This window comes from Populus euphratica, unplaced genomic scaffold (genome assembly GCF_000495115.2).
Source record: "Populus euphratica unplaced genomic scaffold, PopEup_1.0 scaffold770.1, whole genome shotgun sequence".
Taxonomy (NCBI): Eukaryota; Viridiplantae; Streptophyta; class Magnoliopsida; order Malpighiales; family Salicaceae; genus Populus; species Populus euphratica.
The window spans coordinates 78,885-105,284 of record NW_011500623.1 but is presented as its reverse complement, the minus strand read 5'-3'; the positions used below and the strand labels follow the sequence as shown (position 1 = coordinate 105,284).

At 31.2% G+C, this 26,400-nt stretch overlaps 3 protein-coding genes and 1 long non-coding RNA gene across 6 annotated transcripts; 2 read left to right on the top strand and 2 right to left on the bottom strand.

Annotated features, from left to right (window-relative positions):
* Positions 1-102: 102 nt before the first annotated feature.
* On the bottom strand, positions 103-1,380 carry LOC105115730 (uncharacterized). The gene is made up of 2 exons (XR_840381.1): positions 1,286-1,380; positions 103-552 (listed from the first exon to the last, which is right to left on the bottom strand). It is a non-coding gene; the product is annotated as an uncharacterized LOC105115730 (long non-coding RNA).
* A 52-nt stretch (positions 1,381-1,432) lies between these two features.
* LOC105115731 (NADH dehydrogenase [ubiquinone] 1 alpha subcomplex subunit 8-B) lies at positions 1,433-3,697 on the top strand. Of its 2 annotated transcripts, none has more exons than XM_011012721.1 (3): positions 1,433-1,522; positions 1,636-1,839; positions 3,321-3,697. In XM_011012721.1, exons 2-3 carry the CDS (start codon positions 1,649-1,651, stop codon positions 3,451-3,453), a joined length of 324 nt encoding a protein of 107 aa, XP_011011023.1. In that variant the 5' UTR covers positions 1,433-1,522; positions 1,636-1,648; the 3' UTR covers positions 3,454-3,697. The 2 variants fall into 2 exon arrangements, with proteins under 2 accessions (XP_011011023.1, XP_011011022.1); XM_011012720.1 differs by having other exon boundaries at positions 1,443-1,537.
* A 5,749-nt stretch (positions 3,698-9,446) lies between these two features.
* Positions 9,447-13,845, bottom strand: LOC105115729 (serine/arginine-rich SC35-like splicing factor SCL28). Of its 2 annotated transcripts, XM_011012718.1 has the most exons (7): positions 13,497-13,843; positions 13,031-13,108; positions 12,706-12,870; positions 12,536-12,600; positions 12,332-12,371; positions 10,649-10,870; positions 9,447-9,800 (listed from the first exon to the last, which is right to left on the bottom strand). In XM_011012718.1, the coding sequence occupies exons 1-7, from the start codon at positions 13,673-13,675 to the stop codon at positions 9,791-9,793; spliced, it is 759 nt and encodes a 252-aa protein (XP_011011020.1). In that variant the 5' UTR covers positions 13,676-13,843; the 3' UTR covers positions 9,447-9,790. The 2 variants fall into 2 exon arrangements, with proteins under 2 accessions (XP_011011020.1, XP_011011021.1); XM_011012719.1 differs by lacking the exon at positions 13,031-13,108 and having other exon boundaries at positions 13,497-13,845.
* Positions 13,846-16,714: 2,869 nt separating this feature from the next.
* On the top strand, positions 16,715-23,442 carry LOC105115728 (squamosa promoter-binding-like protein 7). Its single transcript, XM_011012717.1, has 10 exons — positions 16,715-17,408; positions 17,485-17,663; positions 17,890-18,116; positions 18,262-18,336; positions 18,441-18,548; positions 19,048-19,162; positions 19,357-19,489; positions 20,694-20,850; positions 21,409-21,954; positions 22,793-23,442. Exons 1-10 carry the CDS (start codon positions 16,873-16,875, stop codon positions 23,090-23,092), a joined length of 2,376 nt encoding a protein of 791 aa, XP_011011019.1. The 5' UTR covers positions 16,715-16,872; the 3' UTR covers positions 23,093-23,442.
* The last annotated feature ends 2,958 nt before the right edge of the window (positions 23,443-26,400 follow it).

Sequence of the window (26,400 nt, the reverse complement as noted above, 5' to 3'; positions counted from 1 at the left end):
TGCAAGGCAACACTACTGTTCAGTATGAAGACTTGAAATGAACATGAATTTTAGGAATTTGAATGCGTTTGTTGAGAAAGTTGCAAGCCCCAAGACTCGAGAGATCACAAACATCATCACGATATCACAAATTCAGTTAATGTTCACGCTCTAGAGCATCCTACAAAAAAGCCTGACCAAGGAGTCCTATGTCTGTCAAGAAATCTCTGGTGGCTAGGAGGAGGAACAAGGAACACAAATTGAACCAATAATACAAGAGTAATTATTCAGCTCCACTAAACTATGAAATTATCCATGGAAACAGTCACAAGATACTCACCCAGAAAAGTAGATAAGAAAAGATAAACCTCTTGCATTGCCTTTCCCTCTCATTTCATTTTTGCCTCTGTAAAAAGAACATGGCGATTTACTCGAGGGTCATATTTGCGAAACTCGAGCTTCTCCAAAGCTTTCTTGGCACTCTTCCTCTTGACATAGAAGAATCCAGTTCCAGCAGCAGAAACAAGGCGGATGAACATGAAAGTCTTCTTCTTTTTGTCACCCATTGCTTAACTATATATGTGTGTGTACAACAGAAAGTCACCAAACAGTATGAAAACATATTCTTCTAAAGAAACTGACAGACATGTTGCTTTAAAAACTAAAAGCAAAAGGCAAACTTTCAGTTCCAACCATAGCTATGCGCATTCATGTCCTTCAGAGCAGTCACTTCAATAAAAATGTTCAACGATAGGAGCTTCTTCAAATTATCTTTCCTAGAATCCTACATGATCAAAATATAACTACTTAATGACTCCTAATTCTTATAATTTATTTTTTATTATGGGTGCATGCATATCTAATAACTGGAATTCAAAATCCATCTCAATTAGCATTACCTCGTGAACTATAAAACCTATACAGCACAGTACCAGTAAACTAGAAGAAGATGGAATCAGTGTACCCTAACAGCATACCACATTTACAATAAGGAAGTCTCACTTAGACATTTTATCAAACACCTTTTAAACAAACTTGATGTAATGAACCGGACCAAAAATACACGAAACTTCAAACTCATTAAAGCATCTTCCTTTAATTTCCACTCCTTCCGACTCAAAACCATGATTAATTCTCTCATTATTCTTTCCCTTTCCATAAAAAATAAAAAAAATAAAAACCTAACTCATAGTGGCCATACTAAGCAAATCCCACTATACATAAATATTTTACAGAAACCTCATGAAAAGAACTGTAGATTAATACATCATAATGAAGCGAAGAAGAAGAAGAAGAAGATGCTCACTTCGTACTCTTCTTTGCAGCCGTCAACAAATTGTCGGTCGACGAAAAGCAGAAGCTGAAAAAACAAAACCCTTCGAAAATTGAAATAAACCACACATGGTTTGATTCAATTACATAAATGCCCTCCATCATTAATGTGTATTACCTAAAATGACCTTACCAGTCATGCTAGCCATTAGCATTCCTTTTACCTCCACAGTCGCCTCTCTCTCTCCTGTTTCCCGGTAGCAACGAAGTGGTAAAGGAAACAAAAGTACAAAAAACAATTCTTGTTAATTCCTTAATGTTATATTGGTTACTGAGAAGATATGGGAATTGATAGAAAAGTTTTGAACTTTGTTACTTTTGTAGATTATTGTTGAAGATGGCAGCGAGTGCTGTGGATGCGACGGGGAACCCGATCCCGACATCAGCGGTGTTAACGGCTTCATCGAAGCATATAGCGACAAGATGCTTTCCGGAGAACGTGGAATTTCTTAAATGCAAGAAGAAGGATCCAAACCCGGAAAAATGCCTCGATAAAGGCCAGCAAGTCACTCGCTGTGTCCTTGGATTGTAAGTGCAAATCTTTATAATTTTGTCTTGAACCTTTTTTATCTAGTATTTTTCTTGTGATACTGTTGCTGATGATCGTTAATTCATTATTTGTTGTGTTAATTAATGATGTTTAATTGAAATTTATGTACTGGTATTAAGGGTTTTGGGGTGTTTGGGAAGTTTGTTTGAGATATGAAGGTGAATGAAATGTTGGGTTGTGGTTATTTTATTTTGGGTCTGTTTGGCTGTTGAAATGTGGTGGGATTGAGCTGGAAAGCAAGGTCGGGTCTCTGATTTTTCGTGTTTTTTGCATTGAGGTCGGAATGTCTACTCCCATGAGGTTGATAGAGGTTTTAATGGGAACTAAGGAACTTGCATCATCTCCCTGTTTTTTTTTGGCTCTCATATTGATGAAGGTTTCATTTTGTGTTTCAAAGTTGAGGAATCAATTTATTGATTTGTTTTGCTAGATATGAAGTTCGTAGAGTTGCTGATATGGTTTAGGCATCAAGCTAGAATGAGTAGTTGATGTAGTGTTTATTGTTTCTGAATTCTTTGTGGAGCTAAAATTGGATTATTTTTTACGCCTGCATTTATCTTTGGTATTGAAAGTTAGGCAAAAGCAGCTGATTGATGTATGTAGTTAGCTTTCTGATGCATTGAGTGGCTGCAACTAGATGCATGGTATTGATACTACCCCGCTATCGTTATTAATTCATGTTTGCTTGAGAAAGAGATTTGAAATAGTGTATTATGTGTCCACCTTATGGACGTAGATAGTCAAGAATCTAAACCTTGCTAACATTGATTACATTTCTGGGTCATAATCCAAGCAATTATTCATAAGAGTACAGAGTCTTGATTAAAAAAAAAGTAGTTCAAAGTTCATGCTTTAAATGGTTTCATGCAACAGAGATCCAGTCACCTTTAACAATCCTGTAATGCAATCAGGGACTGAGTGAATCCATTGCATTCATTTTTCCATCCATTGACTCTATTTTGTTTCTGTTATCTTAGCAATCGGGGTATTGCAGATATTATAGATTCAGACAAATTGATTGTAATGTAGAAGGATTAAAAATTGCATGCATTGGCATTTCCACACTTAGATTTATAGCTTGCATGTACAAAATTAGGTGAGTTCTGCTTGTTGAATAAATTATCATACCTGAATGTCTCATCCACGATTGAACTTGATCTATTTGTGACCTGGTAGATGGTCAGAATGTCATTTTCTTCCGGTGTGCAATACTGTGAACAAGCTGTACCACAAAAATTATTTTTAGTTTTCGTTTTTCTGATAGGCTGTATGACTTCTTTATATCCCACAGGTAAAATTGCCTAATTTATTGTAAAATGATATCTAATGAACAGTATATCAGTTACTTATATAAAGGACTCTATCCAGCATCAAACCAACCCACCAGCACATGCTCACCATTTCACACTATGGCATGCTTGGTTGTATAATCTAAACTTCGAGATGTTTGCCACTGCAGGTTGAAAGATCTTCACCAGAAGTGCACAAATGAGATGGATGCTTACGTAGGTTGCATGTATTACTATACAAATGAATTTGATTTGTGTCGCAAAGAGCAACAAGCATTTGAGAAAGCTTGCCCTTTGGAATGATTGGCAAACGGAACTAGTAATCAGCTCACAATAATTTAGGTCACAAAACAGTTTGTGATGAGCAAATACTGCTGGTGCTAAAAATTTTCTTTTTCTTGTGCCAATATTGTCTCCCTTCTGTTACTCGGATTGTACTTTCAGATTGCATTCAAAAGAAAGGATAGGATGTTTTCCCGTGCTTAAGCATGTTTGCCGATGACAATACTTGCTTTTGGATTCTGATAGATCTGCAGCCTGCTTGAAATATTCTGTTTGATAAATATTCATGAAGAAACTAGGTTTAGTGCGGCATAACATCAGACCCTTTTTGTTATTCCAGTCCAACTGTGCTTTTGAAAATTTTATTTTGGCCTGAAATTAGCGATGGGATTTTGAAAGGCTCTCCTGCTGCATATTGTTGCCAGGTTTGCTGGCCTCTGAAGGAATGCAGGCATTGATACATTCATAGCAAGTACAGAGAGTCCTTAATTACTTGTCAAGATTTTGAACCTAAGCCACAAATTCCGCATTTTTGAAAGGCGAGTTCCTGATTCCTGGAAAGAGCACTATTGAGTAAAGGTTATCTCCTTTTATTTCGCAAGTTCCCAGAATGCATTCCGTTCCGTCTCTCCAGTTTGGTTATTGATGGGGACAGAAGAGAGAGGTAAGAGAGGTAAGAGGGGAGAAGTGAAGAGCAAAAAATTAGGAGCTAAAGAAGAGAAAGAAAAGAGAGGAAAATTGGGGGTTGGAAAATTGAAAGTCCCAAACTTTTTATCAAATTATTATAATTTAAATACAAGGGTAAAACCATGAAACAACCAACTAGTTAGTTAAAAATTCACAAAACTAAACTGAATTTAGCTCCTATATGTTGTTAAATTGTTGCAACATGTTTTGAGCTCATCAAGGATATCTCTGGATGGCTCCGATTACATTTTAAAAAATTAAAATTAAATTGCAACTTAAAAAATTAAAATTAAATTGTTGCAATGTTTGTCATGTAATCCAAATACAATCTCAATCTAGGTAGCTATCTCATAAACTAGAATTTTTCTTTAACTTCACCATCCCTGATAAAAATATGTGAATTCAAAATAATATTAATATATTTATTTTATACCAATAATAAAAATAAGCATCATGGATAAGATGTTGTCTTTTATATAAAATAAAGCTCTTTAAATCAAAGATAAAGTTAATATCAAAGTTTAATAGCAGTTTAATGACATAATTATTTTATTCAAACATTTGCAACACTTTAAATGATCTAGTGCTTCTCACTTGCAATTTATAATTGTTTTTCAAATGACAACATTCAGGTATAATCTATATGATTAAATATTCTCAACATCAAATACATCATGATACTTATATAAATAAATATTAAACTCTTGAACTCATCTAAAACACTTTATTAACAATTCATTTTCTCTTATCTTCTCTATAAATTGGGCACCCCTAAGATTTTGTTTGTGGGGTGTAGCACCTAATAAAGAACTATTATTCTTAAATTGAGACTTGACAAAGGTGTTATGGTGGTCCTAATGTTTTATTCATTGACTTTTTATAACTAATTTCTAATCTTACACTATATTATAGGCTTAGTCAATGGTGGAAATACTTTTAAGTATAACCTTTATTCTAAGATTATCATTCAAACCTCCAAGAAACCTACTAAAAATTATGGTTTCATTCTCTCTAATGGCATATTTTCCATTATACTCAATAAATTGTGCTATATATTCGCTATTAGACTTATTTCATTGCCAAATATTGTTCCATTGATTTAAAAGTCTATTCCTATAAGATTATGACAAATTATTCTCATGTAATTTTTGTTTTATTTCAGTCTAATCAATGATAGAAAATTTTCCTCTCCTCTCTAAATAGTCCTTATTATTTTTCTAATAAAATGAAGCAATATTAATGAGTTTTATCTTAACAAAACTAACCTTTTTATTTTTTTTAACAAGTTAGACCAATTAAAAAACTAACGACTAAAAATCATGATAATTGTCAAAAGTCAAGATCTCCATTATATTAGGTCTCATGACTTGCTTATTAAGGTTAACATAACTAAAATAGCCTAGATGATAGTTATGTTATGCTGGTGGTATCCTTGGTGAACTTGCCTACAATATTTATTGATGTGATTTTTATTAGGCTTTTAAGTACTTTATTTGAGAACTTTTCAAGGGTTCAACTCTTTGAAACAGGTTGGTTAATTGGGTTTGCATAAGTTATAGTTTCTTCTTGAATAACCTTAAGGGTATCACTAATAATCCAGTCTATAATAAATATAGAACCAAAGATAGACATTGGATGAGTATGATGTAAATATATGTTACACTTACTTACAAATAAAATTAAAATCATAAACAATTCTTACAAGTGGAATTACAAAAAAAAAAGAAGCTAATTCTATCTTCTTCTTCTTTCTTTGTTTTTTTTTTGACTTGAAGATTAATCAATATCATAACACATTAAGAAAATTATAAACATGAAATGCTAGATTTTTTTAAGTATAAATGATTAACTAAATACAATGTTATAACTTTTTACAAGTCTAACAAAAACTCACAATTAATAAATAAAACTAAATTTTAAATATCAATAACGAAAGAGGTTGTTAGGCAAAAAAAACTTATAGAAATGCTAAATGGGATTATTATTTTTTTAGACAAAAAAGTTTATTAGTGACAATAAATAGCTAGTATAAAACTAGAAAAGTAAAATTCAATAATTAGAAAGTTAAATGATTCATCCTCTAGATTATTTGATAATGGCTATAAATCATGTAGATAATTTAAGTTATTGTATATATATATATATATATATGGTATTGCTGAATTTTGACTAAAAAAAAGTAAAGTTTTATTTTGTTTTTTATAATTTATTTAGGGTTATGGTAATGATAACAGTTTAATGTATTTTTCGTTTAAAAATATATTAAAATCAAAAATATTTTATTTAATTTTAATATATTAAAATAATTTAAAAATATAAAAACAATTTTTTTTAAATAAATTAAAATTTTTAAAAATATAATTTGCACCTTATTCCTAATTCAACTTATCTCCTGGCTTGTCATGCGCGCTGGAAACCTCCTGCGAGAGCTCTGTGTTTTCAAGCTCTCTACCAAAGCTCGCCGAGGGAGAATTGGAGAAACAAGAAAAGATCGATATACGGGGGAATCTGGTGGTTGTTCTCTGGGAATTTGACTTCTATTCTTCTTGGTCACGTGACTGTCAACCATGCCCTTGGTGTTGTATTGATAATACGGTTACTTTTTTTTTTTTTTTTGTTAGATCACGGGTTGATCGAAGATGCACGGGTTCTAGGGTTTGTGAACTGTTATTGAATTTTCAGAATTTGAATAGGCCTTTTGACGGGTCGTTTAACAGTAAAAACAGGTAAAAGCCTTGCTCTTTGATGTCTAAGCTGAGAGAGAGTAAAAGAAAGATGTAAGAGAAATAAGATAGAAAGTCGAGGATTAGAAGAAAAAGGAGCTGAATAAGAGAAAGAAATGAGCTGAAGAATATAGGAAACTTGAGGGTTGAAAAATTAAAATTTTCAAACTTTTTATCTAATCATCGTAATTTGACTACAATATCAAAGTAAAAATACGTGTATATGTGCGTGAGAGAAGTAAAACCATAAAAAGAAAAAAAAACAATTATTATTAAAGTCTGTATTAACCATTTAATTGTTTTCACACAAAATTAATAATTTTATAAAAAATTTCTTTCAAATATATTTTGAGTCAAAATTATCTTTTTTCAAATTATAAATTCAAAAATAAACTCTAATTAAAATCTTAAAAAATTATTATTCATAATAATGGATAATTCTGATTAGTTAGGTATAAAATCTACTATAATTAAATAAAAATTTATTATAAATAAATTATGTGAATAATCTAGCATATGGATTTACAAACTAGTGAGACAAACCTAATCATGTCAGGTTAAAATAACAATTTAAAAAATCATAATTTTTTATTCGATTATTGAATCAGTTTTAATTTTTTACACAAATTTTTATAAGTTGTTTTCTTTATAATTGTCATAGTGTTACTAAATGGACCACCAAATGTTGAAAATTTCATTAAAGCCCCCTCTATTTTGACAATTTTAAGATTTTTCTTGATATTTTTAGAATTCATCATCAATTTCACTAATCATTATAAATTAATCAACTAGTTGAACTAGAAATATTTTATGATTTTTAAAGTAATTTGAGAAAAATAATATTAAAATAGTATATTCATATTTTTTATAGATGATTGAAAGCTAAAAATATTATAAATATAATAAAATCATATTAAAAGTATATTTAAAAGTTTTAAGAATAAAAAAATGAATTGGATTTTATTATATTTAAATGAAATGCATAATAATTGCCAAAATAAATTATAATAATATTTTAAAGTCATGTCAAAACTGAAAAACAAGTATTTTTTATATAAAAAAAATTGAGTGCCAAACAAAAAACTCAAAGAAGAAAAAAGAGATAAAACAAAGAAAATAACATAACAAGATCACACCCAACTTCTAGCCCATTGTAGTATGTCATGCATGGTGGCCGAACGATGAATGACATTTCATCTAAATTTTTATTTTTTATAGAAAAATAAATTAAAAACTACTTTTCAATATTTGATTATGTTATAAAAGATAAATTAGAAAATAATTTATTGATATTTTATTTTTTCTAGTTTATTAAAATAATAAGAAACAAATCTTACAAATTAAAAATTTAATTGAAAATAAAATTGAAAAAAATCTAATTTCATAAATTATCTCAAATAAAATAAATAGTAATCAAAATTATAAAAATCAAATCTAACGGGTACAAAAATCAAAAGATAATGAAATCAAAATAATAATAATAATTACAATTTCATAAATTATTTCAAATTGAATAAATAATAATCAAAAGAATAAGGACCAAATTTAATAGATAAAAAAAATTAATTAAAAAACAAATAACAATCATAAAAATAGAAACCAAAATTATTATAAAAATCAAATTAAATCAAATTTTAAGAAATGAAATTAAAAGAAAAAAATTCAAAATAAAATATATAACACTCAAAAGTTTAAGGACCAAATTTGATATAATAAAAAAAATATGATATTTTTAATTTTTTTACAACTTCTAAAAAGTGTTTTACATTATAAAAAAAAAAAACACTTTCTTAAAAAACAAACCAAATTTTTATGATTAAAAAGTTATTTTTACTAATCAAGTTTTTGAATAATAAACAAATAGAAAGTTTAAAAAATCATTTCCAGAAAATCATTTTTTCTAAGTGAACATGGCCTAAATTTTTGGAAAGAAAAATTGTTGGCCCACAGATTTAAACCTACAACCTTCGACATTGCTGCGCGCTTCAGGCATTTTAACTATCATAGAATTCATGCAAAACAATTAAAAAGATGCATCAAGATATTTGTTTTCTAAAAAGTAGTTCATATTGTATATATTAACAGTAAGGCTCTATAAGATGCCCAATTCTTTTAGGCTATATTTGTTTCCTAAAAAGTAGTTTTTGAGAAATTATTTTCCAAACTTTTCTCGTATTAGTTTGTCATTAGAAAAGTTGGTAAACGAAAAATATGTTTCGGTCGACGGAAAACACTTTCTAGTCAACAAAAAATACTTTTCAGTCAAAGAAAAATTTAACTTGATTTTCAAGAAAGTGTTTTCTTTTTTTACTGTGTTTGTTTTTTGGAAAGTTATTTCCAGAAAATCATTTTCCAAACTTTCTTGTGTTTGTTTGCCGTTAGAAAAGTTGATCAACGAAAAACACTTTCCAGTTAAAGGAAAATTTAACTTGGTTTTCAGGAAAGTGTTTCCCTGAAAAATTTAAGTGGAAAACATTTTCCGGAAGTTATGAAAAACTTCCAATTTATTTTTCATTATATTACCGAACATTAAAAAATATTTTATTTTTTTAAAATTTATTTTTTAAAAAAAACTAGTTTACAGTAAACAAACAACACAACCTTAGTAATAAGGTAATGAGCTCTGGAAATTACAAACACCAATTTATGGAATACTAAAATACGATGGGTCTGAATTCACTTGGCATGAACATAGGCAGCCAAATAGGGTTATTAGCAAGTCATCTAGACAGTACGATTTCCAACAGGAACCACATGAGCAGCACAAAATATTGACATGCACGAGAATGCATCCTAGTCACTGAGATAACAAGTACTCTAAACCAAAAGAAATCCACATATCATAGCCATAGTAACATTCTTCATAGAGCTTATAGTTACTACCCCGCGGGATGATCTCCAACAGAACCGCATCCAGCATAAAATGGCAGCGTAAATAAGAACAGCCATTAGCGAGAACTGCACGGAAAAAACAAAGGATCAGTACTCCAGTATTTCAAGTACTACAAAGAAAAAGATGAAGGCAAGCTAGCATACTCTACATGTGGACATCTAAGAATAACCAAAGCAGAAACCATGACAAATCATTTGAACTTCATAAAAAAAGGTAGGAATCACAAAAAACCTTTTCGCTATACTACTTAAAAAACAACAACACTCAACGCATACTTCATAAGTTCCCTCACTGGCTCCTTTTATTTATTTATTTTATTATTATTTATTTTTATTTTTATTTTTTGTATAAAGAAGTCGTTTTAAGCAAAAGTGGTTCAAGGAGAAATTACAAACAGGTGGATGAGCCATTCTCCTCATGATAAAGACAAAAACAAAACTAGGACAGAGCTCTATAACATCTCTTTATGCTGACTAGACACCCCCAAAAGCATCATAAAAAAGGCTGACAACTACATGTAACAAAGGAACGCTGTTTGCGTGAATACTTTTCAGTCTTTTTATCCCGAATGGCTCAAATCAGATCAAACACCGCACTTCCATGTTCTGTATAGGAAGAACTGTTTCTATGACTGCATTGTGCATTGGACTTTGACACTCAGCTGGCTTACATCCAGCATTGTGGCTTACATCCATGTTCTGAAAACTACATGTAACAGAGCAATATCCTCAATAGTTATAGAAAAGTACGATTTTGGAAATTTGAGCACTAGATGCTTTGCCAGATTTCCTATTACATTCTGGTAAGACCTAAGACATACATTCACCTCACAATGGTTTTTTCAGAACTAAATAATAGATATCAAATGACTTTATTTGATAAAAAAGGAAATAAGGAAGCAGAAGGTACTTACCCATAGGATTGTGAATGCGACCTTGATGGACTACGGCTATTGGCCCTCAGAGTCCTTGACCCACGAGATGCATGGTTCCTTTCCTTGGGGTTTCGGCCCTTCTGCAATGGACTTAGCGACCGCTGGTCTACCTGGAAGTCCCTCTCATCTAGTGGAGAACGAGAGCGTGAAATGGATCTTAATCTCCGTGGAGAGCAATAATCCTCATTCACAACGCGATCCCTGTCTCAATGAAAATAAAGATATATAAAAGAACTTCCCAAAATAAGTGACTAGATCAATGATGAAGCTAGACAAAGAAAACAGAAATTTGAAGCATATTTACTCCAGTTATAATAGATCTGTCTGAATTTGTGGTCTCCATGAATAAAGCAATTTAAGTATGCATTCTTCCATTTAGATAAATGACAGATGACTTGTTTCTAGAGAAATGATATTTTTGCCTGCAGCTTCGTTGAAAATCTAATTGATCAAAATATGGCTGTTACCTGCACCTTTTCAGGGTTTCTGAACAATATTATGATACTTGCATCCAAACAATTGACAGTTGGGCTCTATTGATCAGCATCCGATAACTTCATGGCTCTCTTTGCCCCAACATTCTAAAATCTCATATTATCTTTTTCTTGGACATTGCCATCATATCTCTACCAGTAAAACTTTGAATAGCTTTCCTTCTTTGAAGATGATTTCTTTCTTGGGCCAAATATAAGCTTTATATTCTTTCTTAACTGGATAGTATATGCAAAACAAGATATCAAACTTAAAAAAAACCCTTATTAAAAATTTTATCTAAAGTTTTTTATGAAAAATAAAAGAATGAACACCCTATGATTCTAGTCATCCCTCACATCAAGTTTGGCTATAGTCCAATTCAACTGCAGTAAACCTCACCAACCCAAATGTCAAAGAACGGGAAAGCCAAATGCAGTTTGTAGAGAATAGCTGGTGAAGGTGGGATTATGGTCAAAACTTATTGAAAGGCTTTCATTGAAAGATAAGCATGTCGACCATCACTATGAATTCTTTTTGGAATTAATCTTTATTTATCATCTCCTTTTTCACTTTAACATCTGCAGAAACAAGGTCACCGGCAGATAACATTCAAATTCATTGAAACACATGAAATGTCAAGTCTAGGCGCGTGGGAAATAAAGAAAACAAATACCAACCTCCTCAGAACCAAGAAAACAAATGAACAAGTAATGCATCACTAGATCATCATTGACAGCGATAACCATGCTGTTTGTTAGGTGGGAGTGCATCCCACATGAACTTACCAGTCACATGGGTATGTGAAGTCAATACTATTAATAACAAAATAATGTTACAAACTCATACTGTTCACAGAGCAATAAAATGCTCCATCTACTTCATGGTATATGGAAAGAGATACAGCAATCCTCTATGATTTCATGCCACTATTGCTAAGGTTGAAACTCTAATATCTCCTAAAAGAAAGTGAAAAGTGTAGAAGTGATAAAAGAAATCAGCAGCTTAATCTTGTGAAAAAACTGCTGGTATGCAGAAGCTTACAGTTGTAAGATACAATTCACTAGCAAATAAATGTAAACAAATTTTCATGCATGTTACAAAAAGATAAGAGAAAGGAAATGCCATGACAATAACATGTAACTGCATCACAAAGAAAGCAAAACAGATACTGAACAGATAAAATCAAACCTCGAATCATGCCTGGCAGGTGAAGGTGAGCGTGAGTAGGCTGTCAATGAAAAAATTCAACAGTTCATCAAAATTATTCAAGGAAAAATTCATTGATTTCAAAAACAGATCACTTGCATAATAAGGTTTAGATAAACCACAAAATTTTGAAGAATATTTTGATAAAGAAGTCAGATAAATTTACAAGGGAAAATTTGAACTAACAACAATATCGATGTCTTGGGGACCTTGGTGGTGTTCTCCCTCCATGGCTGCCTCCATGTCGGTCACTAGAAATAAAATTTAAAAAGTGCTGTTTCAGTTGAACAGAAAAATTGATACAATAAGAACTGAATAAAGATGGATCACTGGAGTCAAGTAAGTTATTGACACACCTTGTACGAGGAGTTCTGCGCATTTCTTGAGGTGTTTTTCTGTTCTCCTCAGCAAAGACAATTCTTATCTCACGTCCACCAATGATTTTATGGTCCATCCGTTTTTTTGCTTCAGCTGCATCTTCACCGTAACGATACTTCACAAATCCAAACCCTCGTGGTTCGCTATTATCACAGCAACACAAAAATCATAAAAAACTAACCAACAACCAAACTAATCAATATTGTGATTAAGAAATAAAGCAGAGAAACACCAACATTAACAAGTCAGGGACAAAACAACTGAAAACCAAACATCATTTATACAATAAAAACAAACAATTACCCAGTGTAGTAATTCTTGGGCAGATAAATATCTTTCAAAGGACCAAATTTCTCAAATGGCCCCCTAAGATCTTCAGGCCTGCAGAACATGACATGACCAGTAAGTTTTTTACATTAATAGATCAACAGACAGGAATCGGACATTCAAAATTCCAATGACGACGATTCAACAATTCGCTAAAGAACTTAAAAACTCAGCATAAAAACCCTCTCCCTTATAAATTAACGGTTAAGGTATTAAACAATAATGGAAACAATACGAGTGTAATCACCTGATTAAAAATATTCAACAATTATATTACACGACTTGAATAAATAAATGTTCACAATTCAGTTCACAATTACCATCGAAGATTCCATCGTTAGTTAATAAACTTGAACGGTAGCATAGCAACTGTCCTTAAGCCGAATTGATTAGTAAAAATTGCAAAAACAATTAAACAATAGAGAGGGAAAGAGCAAAGGACCTGGCGTCGAGAGGGAGATTGCGAATGAGCAAGCCAGATGGAGCAGGAGAGCGACGGTCACGGTAAGAACGGGTGTCACGGTGGCGATCTTCGTCATCGTATCGCTTACGGCCCCGAGGAGGGGTTCGGCTACGGCGACCAGGACTGTAGCTTCTGCTCCGGCTTCTGTGCCTTGGCATTGTTGTTTAAATTGGCGAGGCTATTATTATTGGAATGAAGAAGAGTGGTTTTTTTTATGTATATAGATAAGGCAAAACCCTAACCCTAACCCTTGAGAAGGGTTTGTGTGTTTCGAAAGTTTTGGAGGGAGACTGCGAATGAGAAACGCTAGGTTAAGTAGGTGATGCATTGTCAGACAAAAACAAGGGAAAATCACCGGTATCCCTCTAGTTTAAATTTATTAGATACTTGATTTGTGAGTTAAATATTTTTTTTTTAATAAAAGAAATTATATATATATATATATTATTTTTTAAAAAAATAAATAAAAATTAAAAATATATACATACATATAATTAAATAAATGAAAAACTATGAATGTTTATAAATAAAAAAAGCATAAATAATAATTAAAAAAAAATAGACAAATATTTAATTTTAAAAATGATAAAAATTAAGATTTACTTAGTTGTATTTACTTTTTGTTAATATATTTTTAAAATAAAAATATTTTAAAAAATAATCATTATAATTATCTCAAACATCTTTTTAATCTATATTTAACATTGTGATAATTTTTAACATTATAATTTTAAAATGGATTAAAACAAGTTACAAATCATTATTTTTGTGTAATTAAAATTTTAAGAGAGAGTTTTCAATGAAATATGTATGGATGTATAATATATGTTAATTAACTAAATATTTTTAAAATATAATAACTTCTATTGACATTGCAAGAGAATGCGGTGTGACCATGTTTATGAAAAAATTTTATTTTTTAATTTTGAGTTAATTTTTTATGTTTTTTATTTTGATAAATTGATAATAAAAAATAAAAACATTTTTATGTATTTTTAAGTAAAAAATATTTTAACTTTTACCACTTTTCTAAACAATAACTTAATATTTTCATAAATATTTTTTTTTAATTTGATCTTAAAATATATGGAAGAGAAGAACCCAGTGTATTTTATTTTTTAATTTGCGTCTTTTTTGTTATAGTTATTGCTCTCATGGGAGAGTTATATTTAAGAGTTAAAATAATATTTTTAAGTTGAAGAGCTATAAATATTGATCAAAAAATTAAAAGGTTGTTTAATATATTTTTATGTAAAAAAAGAAATTTTTTATTAGTGTTGTATAAATAATTATATCAATATTAAATATAATTAACTTTACTAAATAATTTTAAAGTGTGCGTGTGTGATGTTAAAAAACTATATTACTAGTCTGGGTCTTCTAGATAACTTGTCCCCTGAAAATAATCCTACGCACGGTGAAATAGACGGCAGTGTCAGAGGCGCTCCTGAACGTGTTTTTACTTTTTACAGTCTGTAAGTTTACACCTCGAAAATGGGATCTGGCCATTCCCTGCACCCCGAGAGGCACCTTTAAAATCTGCCTTGGCTGCTTTGACGGGAAAGACATGTCATCACTACTTCTTGTCATTTAATATCGACAAAGATGCTTCACTTTCCAACCCCACTCGCCTCCGCCCCACGCCACCTCTCACAGCAAGCTTAATTTAGAGACTTTTTATTTTTATATTTTAAAAATATTTTTACAATTTTTTTTGGTTTTACAATATTTTTTTGTGTTTTAAAATTATATTTTCATGACCATATAAAAAATAAAATTAAAAAAAAATATTATTTATATAATTTTAAATAAAAAATACTTTTTAAAAGATTATTACATCAATATTAAATAAATTTTTAAACCTTTTAAGATAAGAGCCCACTTCAAAGTACCTAGAGGTGATATTTAATTATAATGATAAAAATTTATTTTTAAAATATTTTTTATATTAAAATAATATATTTTTTATTTAAAAAATATTTTCAATTTAAAATACTAAAAAAATTAATTTAAAACAGAAAAATTTAAATCTCTCCAAAACTCCAGTTCAACCCGTCAACACACAATTGATATGAATATTATTTACCATACAATTTCTTTTATATTTAACAATACAATTCACAATATTTATTAAGATGTTTTTAATAAAAACTCATGTTTGAAATTCTTTTAATGTTAAGAATTGAATTCTAAATAAAATTTAATCCCTGAAAATGATAAAAATAAATAAATTAGAGATGACCTCCCCTAATTTATAATTTTAAAGAGGAGAAATTTTATATTAAATATAACTTTTGTAAAATACCTATCTAGCTTAGCTTCTTCTTTTTAAAGACATTTGAAAGAATAAAATAAAACTAATAAGATTAGTGCAGAAAATAAAATGACTAAAATTATTCCAATGCCATCTAGTAAAAATAAGAGCTGTAAAATATTAATTTTTAATTATAGCTTCCATAATTAATCGAACAATACTCTTTAGTGCAAGTTCGTTAAAATATTCGTTCTGAATTCTATCCATGAGAACTTAGGCAACACTGATTCTAATTCTTGTGGAAGATATCAATTTAGCTAATAACTATAAATCATTTTATAAATTTCAATAACTATGCAACCTATATATATTATATGTAGTTTTAACTTCAGATAAAGCTCAAATTATAAATTAAAAGGATTGATTATAAATATTTTTTTAAAAAATTAAAATAATATTATTTTAATAATTTTTTAAATTAATATATTGATAAATTTAATTTAATTTTTAAATTAAATTAAATAAATTGCTTTTTTTATATTTTAAACTAGACCATTCTAGATTTCATTTAATACAATCCCATATTAATCCCCTATTTGACTCAAGTTTTAAAACAATGTTTCATGTGATTGTTTTTTAAATAATTTATTGTATTAAAATATATACTAATTTTAAATTAATAACATATTAAAATGATTGGAAAATATTAATTTAAAATTAATAAAAAAATTCAAATTATTTTAAAAATGTAAGCCAGACGACATTTATCTACGAGGGCAACGCTAAATATACTTTTATTTTCATTTCTTTTAGAAGATGATTTCATTTAATTTAGCTGTATCGTAGCTGTTTACAAATCATATTCAATAGCGCGTGCCACAAAATGTAGCGTAACTTTGTTGACGACAATCTACATTCCATGTCGCCACTATAACCTCACTTCTCTCTAATAATAAAACAAACCTCTTCAAAGACCTCGATGCACCCCCTACCCAGCCATAACCCAACCACCGGACCCCTCCTTTCCCGTCTCCTCCGCGCCAATAAAAACCCCCAATTCCAAAAGCTTAGGGTTTTTCATCTTTATTTCCTCCTCTAATCATGGAGACCTCCTCCTCCTCTTCTCCTTCTCCTCCCCCACCACCACAACTCGACGGCGACATGGAATTCCACCTTCCTCCGGTCTCCACCGAATGGGACTGGGGCGATCTCCTGGACTTCACCGTGGACGATCAATTCCCTCTCTCTTTCGATACAGTTGTTGACGTCACACAACCTATTGACAATCCAACGCCTGAAGTCGAGTCTCAACAGCTTGAAGCTCCTGTTTCTGATCGGGTAAGGAAGCGAGACCCGAGGTTGACTTGCTCCAATTTTCTAGCGGGTATAGTACCGTGTGCGTGTCCGGAGATGGATGCATTATTACTAGAGGAAGAGGCTGCTCTACCTGGAAAAAAACGGGCTAGGGTTGCTCGTGCCGGGTCGAGTATTGCTAGGTGTCAAGTACCGAGTTGTGAAGCGGATATTAGTGAACTTAAAGGGTATCATAGAAGACACAGGGTCTGTTTAGGGTGTGCTAATGCTACTGCTGTTGTACTTGATGGGGAAACTAAAAGATACTGTCAACAGTGTGGCAAGTTAGTGTTTTTTGATATCAAATTCCTGTGCCTTATTAAAAAAGTCGAGTTTTTATTGTATGACATTTGATGGCAGGTTTCATGTGTTATCGGATTTTGATGAAGGGAAAAGGAGTTGTAGAAGGAAATTAGAGAGGCATAATAATAGAAGGAGAAGGAAGCCAGCTGATTCTAGTAAGGGCAGTGTAGGTGATAAGGAAGTTCAAGGGGATTTGCTAACTGAAGATACTAATTGTGATGCTGAAGCTGGCAAAGGTTTTTCTTTATATATATATATATGTTATTTTTACTGAAGAAAGGGAATAATCTATCACATTGATAATACAGCATCCCATTTTATACGGAATTTAAATCCCTGTTATGTGCCGAAGCAAAAGATTTTTAGTCAAGGATTGGAAAGAGATTCATGTTCCATTTCCAATTTCTAAATGAACCAAGTGTGGCATTTGGTGTGCGGCCTGATGTATTCTATGTGGTGCAGATGGTTTGTGGTCCAGTAGTCAGATGGTTGAGAAAGAAGGGTTGGTTGAGTCTGAAGATGGACACATTTCAGCCTTGAACTCTGATCCTATTTCTCAAAATGTTAATAGTGATAGTGGAGTCTCTTTCACGGCTTCCGGGGACACGCGAATGGATTGTGGGAAAGATGATTCCAAAATTCCATTTTCTCCTTCAATTTGTGACAACAAGAGTGCTTACTCATCCATGGTTGGTCTATTATTTTGTGGATTCCGTGTTTTTGCATGCTTGATTTTGTTCGTTTCTTTTTTTCTTTTCTTGTTTTATTATTGTTATTATTATTAAATTTGTGGAGTTGTAGTTGATATAAACTGATCTGGATTTTTTCTTGTAGTGCCCGACAGGTCGGATCTCATTCAAGCTTTATGATTGGAATCCGGCAGAATTCCCTAGAAGGCTTCGACACCAAGTATTTTAAAGAATTATATTACAGTTTAGTATTTGAATGATAATTAATTTATACACAGTTAAGGATATCAGGGATTGGTTGACAGGTGGTAACTGTATTTACAGATATTCCAATGGTTGGCCAGTATGCCTGTGGAGTTAGAGGGATATATTCGGCCGGGATGTACAATCCTGACTGCATTTCTAGCAATGCCAACATTTATGTGGGTGAAGGTAATATATTAGATGCTATCTAATATAATCTTTAGATGAATTTAGAGTTTTTGACAAGATGCCATCTACAATAGTGCATATGCACGTTGTTTGTTATATCTAGATCTACAAATAATGTTTGATTACCCCACTTCATTTTAGGTTTCATTTCAAGACCTCCAATTAGTGAATTAACAAAACTACAGTTCTCTCAATTTGTTATTTGGATTTCTGTGAATGCACAAATGTCTTAGCAGATATGTATGTTCATACTGAAATCTCAAGGCCAGGAATTAAGAGCATTCATTTGTCTTCATACCCATAGATGTGCGTAATTGCAGATACCATTAATACAATCAAGTAAATATTTTAGTTTAAAATTTCTAGACTGTCATGAATATTATCTCATACTCCCTCCCTCCCTCCCTCCCTCCCTCCTTTTCTTTATCCAATAAATGTTTGTTATTTTTATTTAATTCTAAACAATATTTTAATTTCAATCTTTTCCTGTATGAAACAGTTACTTGAAGATCCTGCATCATATTTGAATGACCTTCTTGGTAGTGGAAAAATGCTGTCTAACAAGGGTCGAATGCGTGTTTATCTTAATAACATGATCATCAATGTCACAAAAGGTATGATAATTGTTTCTCTCTTAATGTCTGTGTGTTACAGCATTGTATTGAACATAAAGTATGCAAGAACAAAACTAATTCAAATAACCAACCACAATTAACTGAAAGTCCCCTCTTAAATGGTTCTGTTCTTTATTCCTTTTCAATTATTTGTTCATTCCATTGTTTAATCACTGAACATTCTATTGACCTAGAACATTCCGTGATGAAAGTCAATGTGAAAGGGCATGCCCCAAGACTTCACTATGTTCATCCTACATGTTTTGAGGCTGGAAAGCCCATGGAGTTTGTTGTTTGTGGAAGTAATTTGTTGCAGCCCAAATTTCGGTAAGGATTTGTTTGTACAATCAATTTGTTTTTAGCATCTTCCAAGTACTATTTTGCTTGAAACATTTCTTTTTCTTTTTCATCCTTGATTGCCAATGCATGGAGAGATGCTAATCGAATGAGGCTCTTCAAGGATTATATGCAATGTGTTATAATAATTTGTTGCATTTTGATTTGACTTCTAATCGTGTTTCGTACTTACAAGTGATTGTTGCCTATCAGTCATTTTTAATTTGTAGGAAAAGTTTCCTTGAGGCTGTAAATCATTGTTTATGAGCACGCGTAGTTAGTTCCTCATACTTGATTCTATCTACTCCAACCTCAACTAGTGTATAACAAGTTAGATCTCTCCTAGCATGGTAGAGAACCTTCTGGCCATGACCCATTCTGATTATAAATATTAATTGATTGTTGATTTAAGGATGAAATCAGCTCCCTTATATGAACACCGTAGATGCTTATTTTGTTTCACAAGGCAGCCAGGGAGAAGTTTTTATCACTTGCAGCATCTCTGTTGTATGCAGATGATGTTATCAGAAATAAAAACAAGCTGCAACATTTTCCCTGGCATCAAACTATTTACTATTCTGGCGGAGCTCATTTGTAGAGGATGCATCCCCCCCACCCAAATAGTCCTTGGCAACTGCATCTCATTTTCTTCTGCAGTTAACAGAGGAATGTCTTCTTATTGGTTTTTGACTTTCTGGTTGCTCTGTGCTGGAAATTCATTATCATATATCAGGCTTTGTTTCTTTATATTTCTCTGCGTGATAATATTAGCCTTGCTGCTCAGCTCCAAGCCAATAACATATAAGTTGCGTGCTGGAGTTCCCTTGAGCATCTGTACTAGTATTAAGAAGGTGATATCAACCCACAAACTATAGTGGAACAAGAAGCCATTTGTAAACCAAATAATTGATAAGAGATATTTCTGTTTTTGGTGTACCTTCACCCTTATCTTAATATACTAAAGCCAAGTGTGCCTGAATCTAATGCTGTTTGACTCACAAGGTGAAGGATATCTGTTTTTAAACTATTTGTTGTTGACTTCTTTAACTTTGTGTTTATAAACTTGCTATAACTCTAAACAAGTGTTGCTTCTTTTTTTGTTTATCCTTTTCTTTTGCATTCTAATACATGTTATGAATTTTTTTTCTGCGAAGTTCCATATTTTATGTCCCGATAAAGATGATTTTGATGGCAGTTTTCTGGTATCTTTTGCTGGGAAGTATCTTGCGCATGATTATTGTGTTGCATTACCACAAGTTCATACCAAAGGAGGTTCAGGTCTTCACCATCAGCTGTACAAAATACTTACCCATTGTATTGAACCTAATCTCTTAGGTCCTTTATTTATTGAGGTACGGATCATGCTTTATTTGGTTGTTCTGCTGTCCAAATTGGTTTATATTCTTGGTAAATATATAATTTCTACCACCCATTTGTTACACAGTCTGACGTGGCATTTTTTTAAGGGCAATAAATTCAAATTTAAATCTTTATGTGAGTGAAAAAACATTTTATTCCCAAAAAACAAAGACGTGGGACACAGGGTTAACAACTTGGGAACTTTGCATATGCATTGCTGTGAGTCTGATGCCAAACTGGTCTCTTGTGCAAGAATTCTTAACCTCACCACCAAAATCCTTCTGTGTTTATGGAAACTCTTTGCAGCTATTTTATATGGCTGGTCTTGTGACTAGGCTGGTGATGAGGATTGTTCTGGTCTTGGGACTAGGTTGCTGCATCATGCTCTCTTGTTCTATCACCTGGTTACTCGTTGTATCATTGGTGTTTAGTTTTGACTTCCTGAGCCTGAGACTAGGTGTAGCCTATTTTGTTTAAACAGTATATTTCTAGTTATACAGGTCATTCTGAGCATTTTGGAAATGGTTTTTCACTACAAATATGCTCTGCAGGTTGAGAATGAGAGTGGCATATCAAATTTTATTCCTGTGCTTATTGGGGACAGAGAAGTTTGTTCTGAAATGAAAATAATTCAGCAGAGATTTGATGTATCCCATCCATTGATTTTTGGCTCAGATTGTGAGGTTTCTGCAATGAGACAAACAGCCTTTTCAGAGTTGAGCATGGACATAGCTTGGTTACTAATGGAGCCCTCAGCAGAAAATTCTCAACAAACAATAACTTCCTTTCAGATTCAAAGATTCAATTCTTTGTTGAGTTTCTTGTTACATCATGAATCAATCATCATTTTGGATAAGATATTAAAAAACCTGAAGATCATGATGGACAAAAGGGAGGTCAATGGTATGTTTAATGACACCAGTGACACTAATACAAGGCTATTACAGTGTTACATGGAGCACGCAAGCAATATTCTTCATAAAAAACTCAAGAGAAGTGAAGTTTTGAAGCATCACTTGGAATGTCCTGGACAGGAGTATTGCGTTTCAGGAAGCTGCTGTGTAAGCAACAAGCTAGCAGTTGTTATCTCCAGTGAGGTAAGAATATCAATGTTCATCTCTTGAAGGTTTTTAGCAATGTGTTTGGTTTTGTCATTTAGGATCGAAAGCTTGTGGAGCTTTACATGGATTTATTATTTCATTGACTGCTTATTGTTTTCTTTATGTGGGGTTTTTGGTTGATAACTTGTTATATTGAATTTAAGAAACAAACCAGTAAAATTGTTTGCACATAGAGCAACAGGCCAGAGAAGTTTTGGTTAATTTCTGAGCTTTGACTCCTGCAAGTTCCGAAAAATGCATCATATCACTGTGAGTTGTCATCTTAAAGTTCATTGCAGTGATTTTTTCTTTGCAATTTTGATTCGCATTTTCTTATTTGAATCAACTTGTTTTGAATAGTTTGGCTATGGTGTCTTGTTTGGTCCTTATATTCAGGCTATGTTTTGGATAATTGTTATTATGGATGCTTGGCAAGAAGCATCAAAGCTGCTCATAAGTTATAACATGCTTTCGAGCTGCATTGACCTTTTAAGTCCCCAAAGTATAAAAAACTCCGAACTTCGAAGTTGTTTTAGAAAAATACCAAGGACATGTTTTTTCCAAGTGCAGTTGCGTCTGCAACGCCACTAACGCCACTAAAGCTCGAGGTTTTTTTTTTTTGATAATTTGTCATTGTGCCCCCACTAAAGCTCGAGGTTTTTTTCTTTTTTTTTTTGATAATTTGTCATTGTGCAGCTGTTGTTCAATGCGTTGTTGTATCTACCTACCATGTTTTGAAAACTTACGAATAGAAGATGAGATCTTTGTCTCACTTTGTTTGACTGTACGCCTTTTTAGTCCCTTGAAGGCTGATATGAATGTTTTTTATTTGCAGGGCTTGGAGCAAGGACCAAATGGAGGTTTGGGAGTGATGGCAAACTCCAAATGTATTGTTAGAAGCGAGGAGGTTCCCCTTTTCAACAGAGACGACGTTATGAGAAAGAACCTAATCAACGAAAGGCCAAAGAAATCATGTGGTCTTGTTTTCTCTAACGGAGTCTTGAAGTATCGTCCTTCAGTGTTTGTAATTGCTATTATTGCTGTATGTTTTGCAGTATGCACCATTCTTCTCCACCCGCGAAAGGTTAGCAAACTTGCTGTATCTATACGCAGGTGCTTGACAGACAGATATTAGATGTTCAGTAAGTCTCCAGATTAAAATGTCCCCTCCTGATTGCTGGCTCTGTACACTGATATCGACATTGCCGGGTGGACGCATCAAGAAAGATTCATGGCATCCACATGAGTTGGAGGTAACTTTAGGGTTTTTTAAGCTGCATGAGAATTCTTTGTAGGCAAATATCCAATAATCCTGCACCTTCTGTTTCCATGTACTGACAACAGCTTGCAACCCCAAGCCCATGTATTATCATATTTTGCAATGATAATGATTGTATAAATAAATGACCAGGGAGATTGTGATTCTTCTTCTTCTTATGCCACCATCAATGAAGGTGTGATCACGTCAGAAAGGTCTTTTTATTCCTCGTATGTTTTGAAACTTTTGCTAATTAGAGTTTCATTTTTTGTTCTGATAGTATATATGCACACACATATATTAGTTAGGTACATTACACCATTGGCTCATCTTTTATTATTATAAAAATAAAAAATCCAGGAGAATTAGGTCTATAATAAATCCAAGAGAATTGAATCTTAAGAGAGGACTTATTAGCCTTGAGTCATTATTCTTGGACTCATTAGCTTTGGATTTTGTTGGAGGTCTCAAAAGAATTGAGTTATGAAGCATTAGCCTTGGATTTTGTTGTAGGCCTCAAAAGAATTGAGTCATGAAGCATGACCCAAATCACTTGGGTCAAATTTCTCAACCCAAGGATCATGGGTCCTTTCATGGAACCCATTAGACTTGGGTTGTGACTAAGAACCTATTAGCCTTGGTTTGAGATGCCATACCTAAAAGATTTGGATCCTGACATGGATCTAAGAGGAATTGGGTCCTGTTGCAGAATCCATTACCCTTAAATCCTGTAGTTAATTCAAATAAATTAGGTTATGATGGTGGACTCAATTCTCTTGGATCTTGTGCCAGGATCTATTTGATAATTAATTTAAATGCATTAGGTCCTATGCAACACTCAACAGAATTGGATCGGTACACCCAAGCGAATTGGGTCCGTCCTATGCAACACTCAACAGAATTGGATCTGAACATTACACCCAAGCGAATTGGGTCCTGGCATAGGACTTATTAGTCTTGAATCAGGTAGAGTACACAACTTAAGGGATTTGGTCAATTTAAGGGATTTGATTCTGTACATTAAACACCCAAGTATCTTGGGTGAGACATATATTTTCAGCCTCAAGTTTTTTGGGTCTAGAAGAGTGTTTGACCCAGGTTAATAATAATAATTGTTTTTACTCTTTAAATCAATTTTAGTTTTTTTATAGTAATACTTTTTTTCTAAAAAAAATTAATAATACTAATAGTAATATTTAACTCGTTTGTCTAAGTTCTTATATTTTTTAATCTTTTTTAAAAATATTTACTACTACTAATAATAATAATAATAATAATAATAATAATCATAACAACAATAATTTTTAATTTTACCCTTTAAATAAAATTTATTTTTGCATTTCAATATTAATGATTTTTTTTTTCAAATTTAATAATTATTATATTAATAATTTTAACAATAATAAAAATAATCATATTTTAATATTAATTATAATACAAATAAAAATATTTTTAATCCAAATAAAAATATTTTTAATATGAATACTTTTAATTACAATAAAAATAATACTGGGTCCTAGTCAAAAACTAATGCTTGGGTACTAAGGCAGGACCAAAAAAAATTGGATATGGACAATGGATCCATTATCGTGAGATCTTGATGTGGGACCCAACAAAATTGAACTTCGAAGATGGATTTATTATCCTTGGTCTCTGTGAACACATTACTTGTGGGTGTGGGTGTGGGTCTAAATGCTGGATCCAACAATTTTGGGTCTAGACAATCCTAGCTTTGGGAGCTTTAGGTAAGCGAGGTCGTGCCACACCCAACAACTTTGATGAGGTGTTGTTTCTAGCCTCAACTTTCATGGGTTTGAAAGAGGATGCTTGATATAAGTTAATAATAATAATAATAATAATAATAATTGATTTTTTTTAAAATCAAATGTAAGTTGTTTTCAATAGTAATAAAATTTATTTTAATTTTCATAATATTAATGGATTTAATAATATTAATAATAATATTTAACTTTTCTATCCAAATTCTTATATTTTTTAATCATAAAACAAAATTATGGCTTAGATGACAATAATATATATATTTTTTTAATTTATAGTTTTTTTAAATAACAATAACAATAATAATTCTTAATTTTACCTATCAAATCAAATCTATTATCGTTTTTTCATATGAATAATATTTTCTACAAATTTATTAATAGTATTATTTATAATAAAAATTATAATATTTATAATAAAAATAATGGTATTTTTAATATTAATAATATTAATTAAAAAATAAAAAATAAAATTTATGACACAAATAATAATATTTTTAATATAAATATTTTTAATTATAATAAAAATAATAATATTTAGAATACAAATAATAATATTTATCATATGAATAATAATATTAAACTTATTTGGCCTAAGTTTTTATAGCAATAGTTTTTTTTAAAAAACTTATTAATGATAATAATAACAATAATAAAAATAATAATTGATATTATCTATTTTTTTATTTTTCCTCTTTGTAAGGTTTGCAGACCTTGTCACACAAGTTTGTCATCCTAGGGGGCATGTAGACCCTAAGTGCGGGTCTAAAGAGACCTCGGCTTGTGGGTCTAGCCATAGCAACTTGAGTCCATGCTCCTGCCACTTCAAAATAATTTGGGTTAGGCGTTTCATAATAATAATAATAATAATAATAATAATAATAATAGTAATTATTATTAGTGATTTCAACCTTTAAGTTAAATATATGTTGTTTTTTATAGTAATAAAATTTATTTTAAATTTAATAATATTTATGATATTAATAATAATAATATTAAATTTGTCTGGCCTAAGTTTTTATAGCTTTTAACCCCTTCAAATAAAACTTATTTTTTTCTTCTATAATAATAATACTAATAATAATTTTACTCTTCAAATCAAATCTATGGTTGTTTTTTTAAAATTAAAGATATATTTTTAAAATTTCTTAATTATGATATTAATAATGTTAATTATAATTAAAATAATAAAATTTATAATATAAATAATAATATTTATAATATTAACAATATCAATTATGATAAAAATAACAACATTTCTAATAATAATAATAATAATAATAATAATAATAATAATAACAACAACAACAACAACAATATTTCAAGGATAAATAATAATATTTTTTAATATTAATAATAGGATGAAATCTACACAAGTTTAAGTGTCTTTGACTGCTACATTAAAAA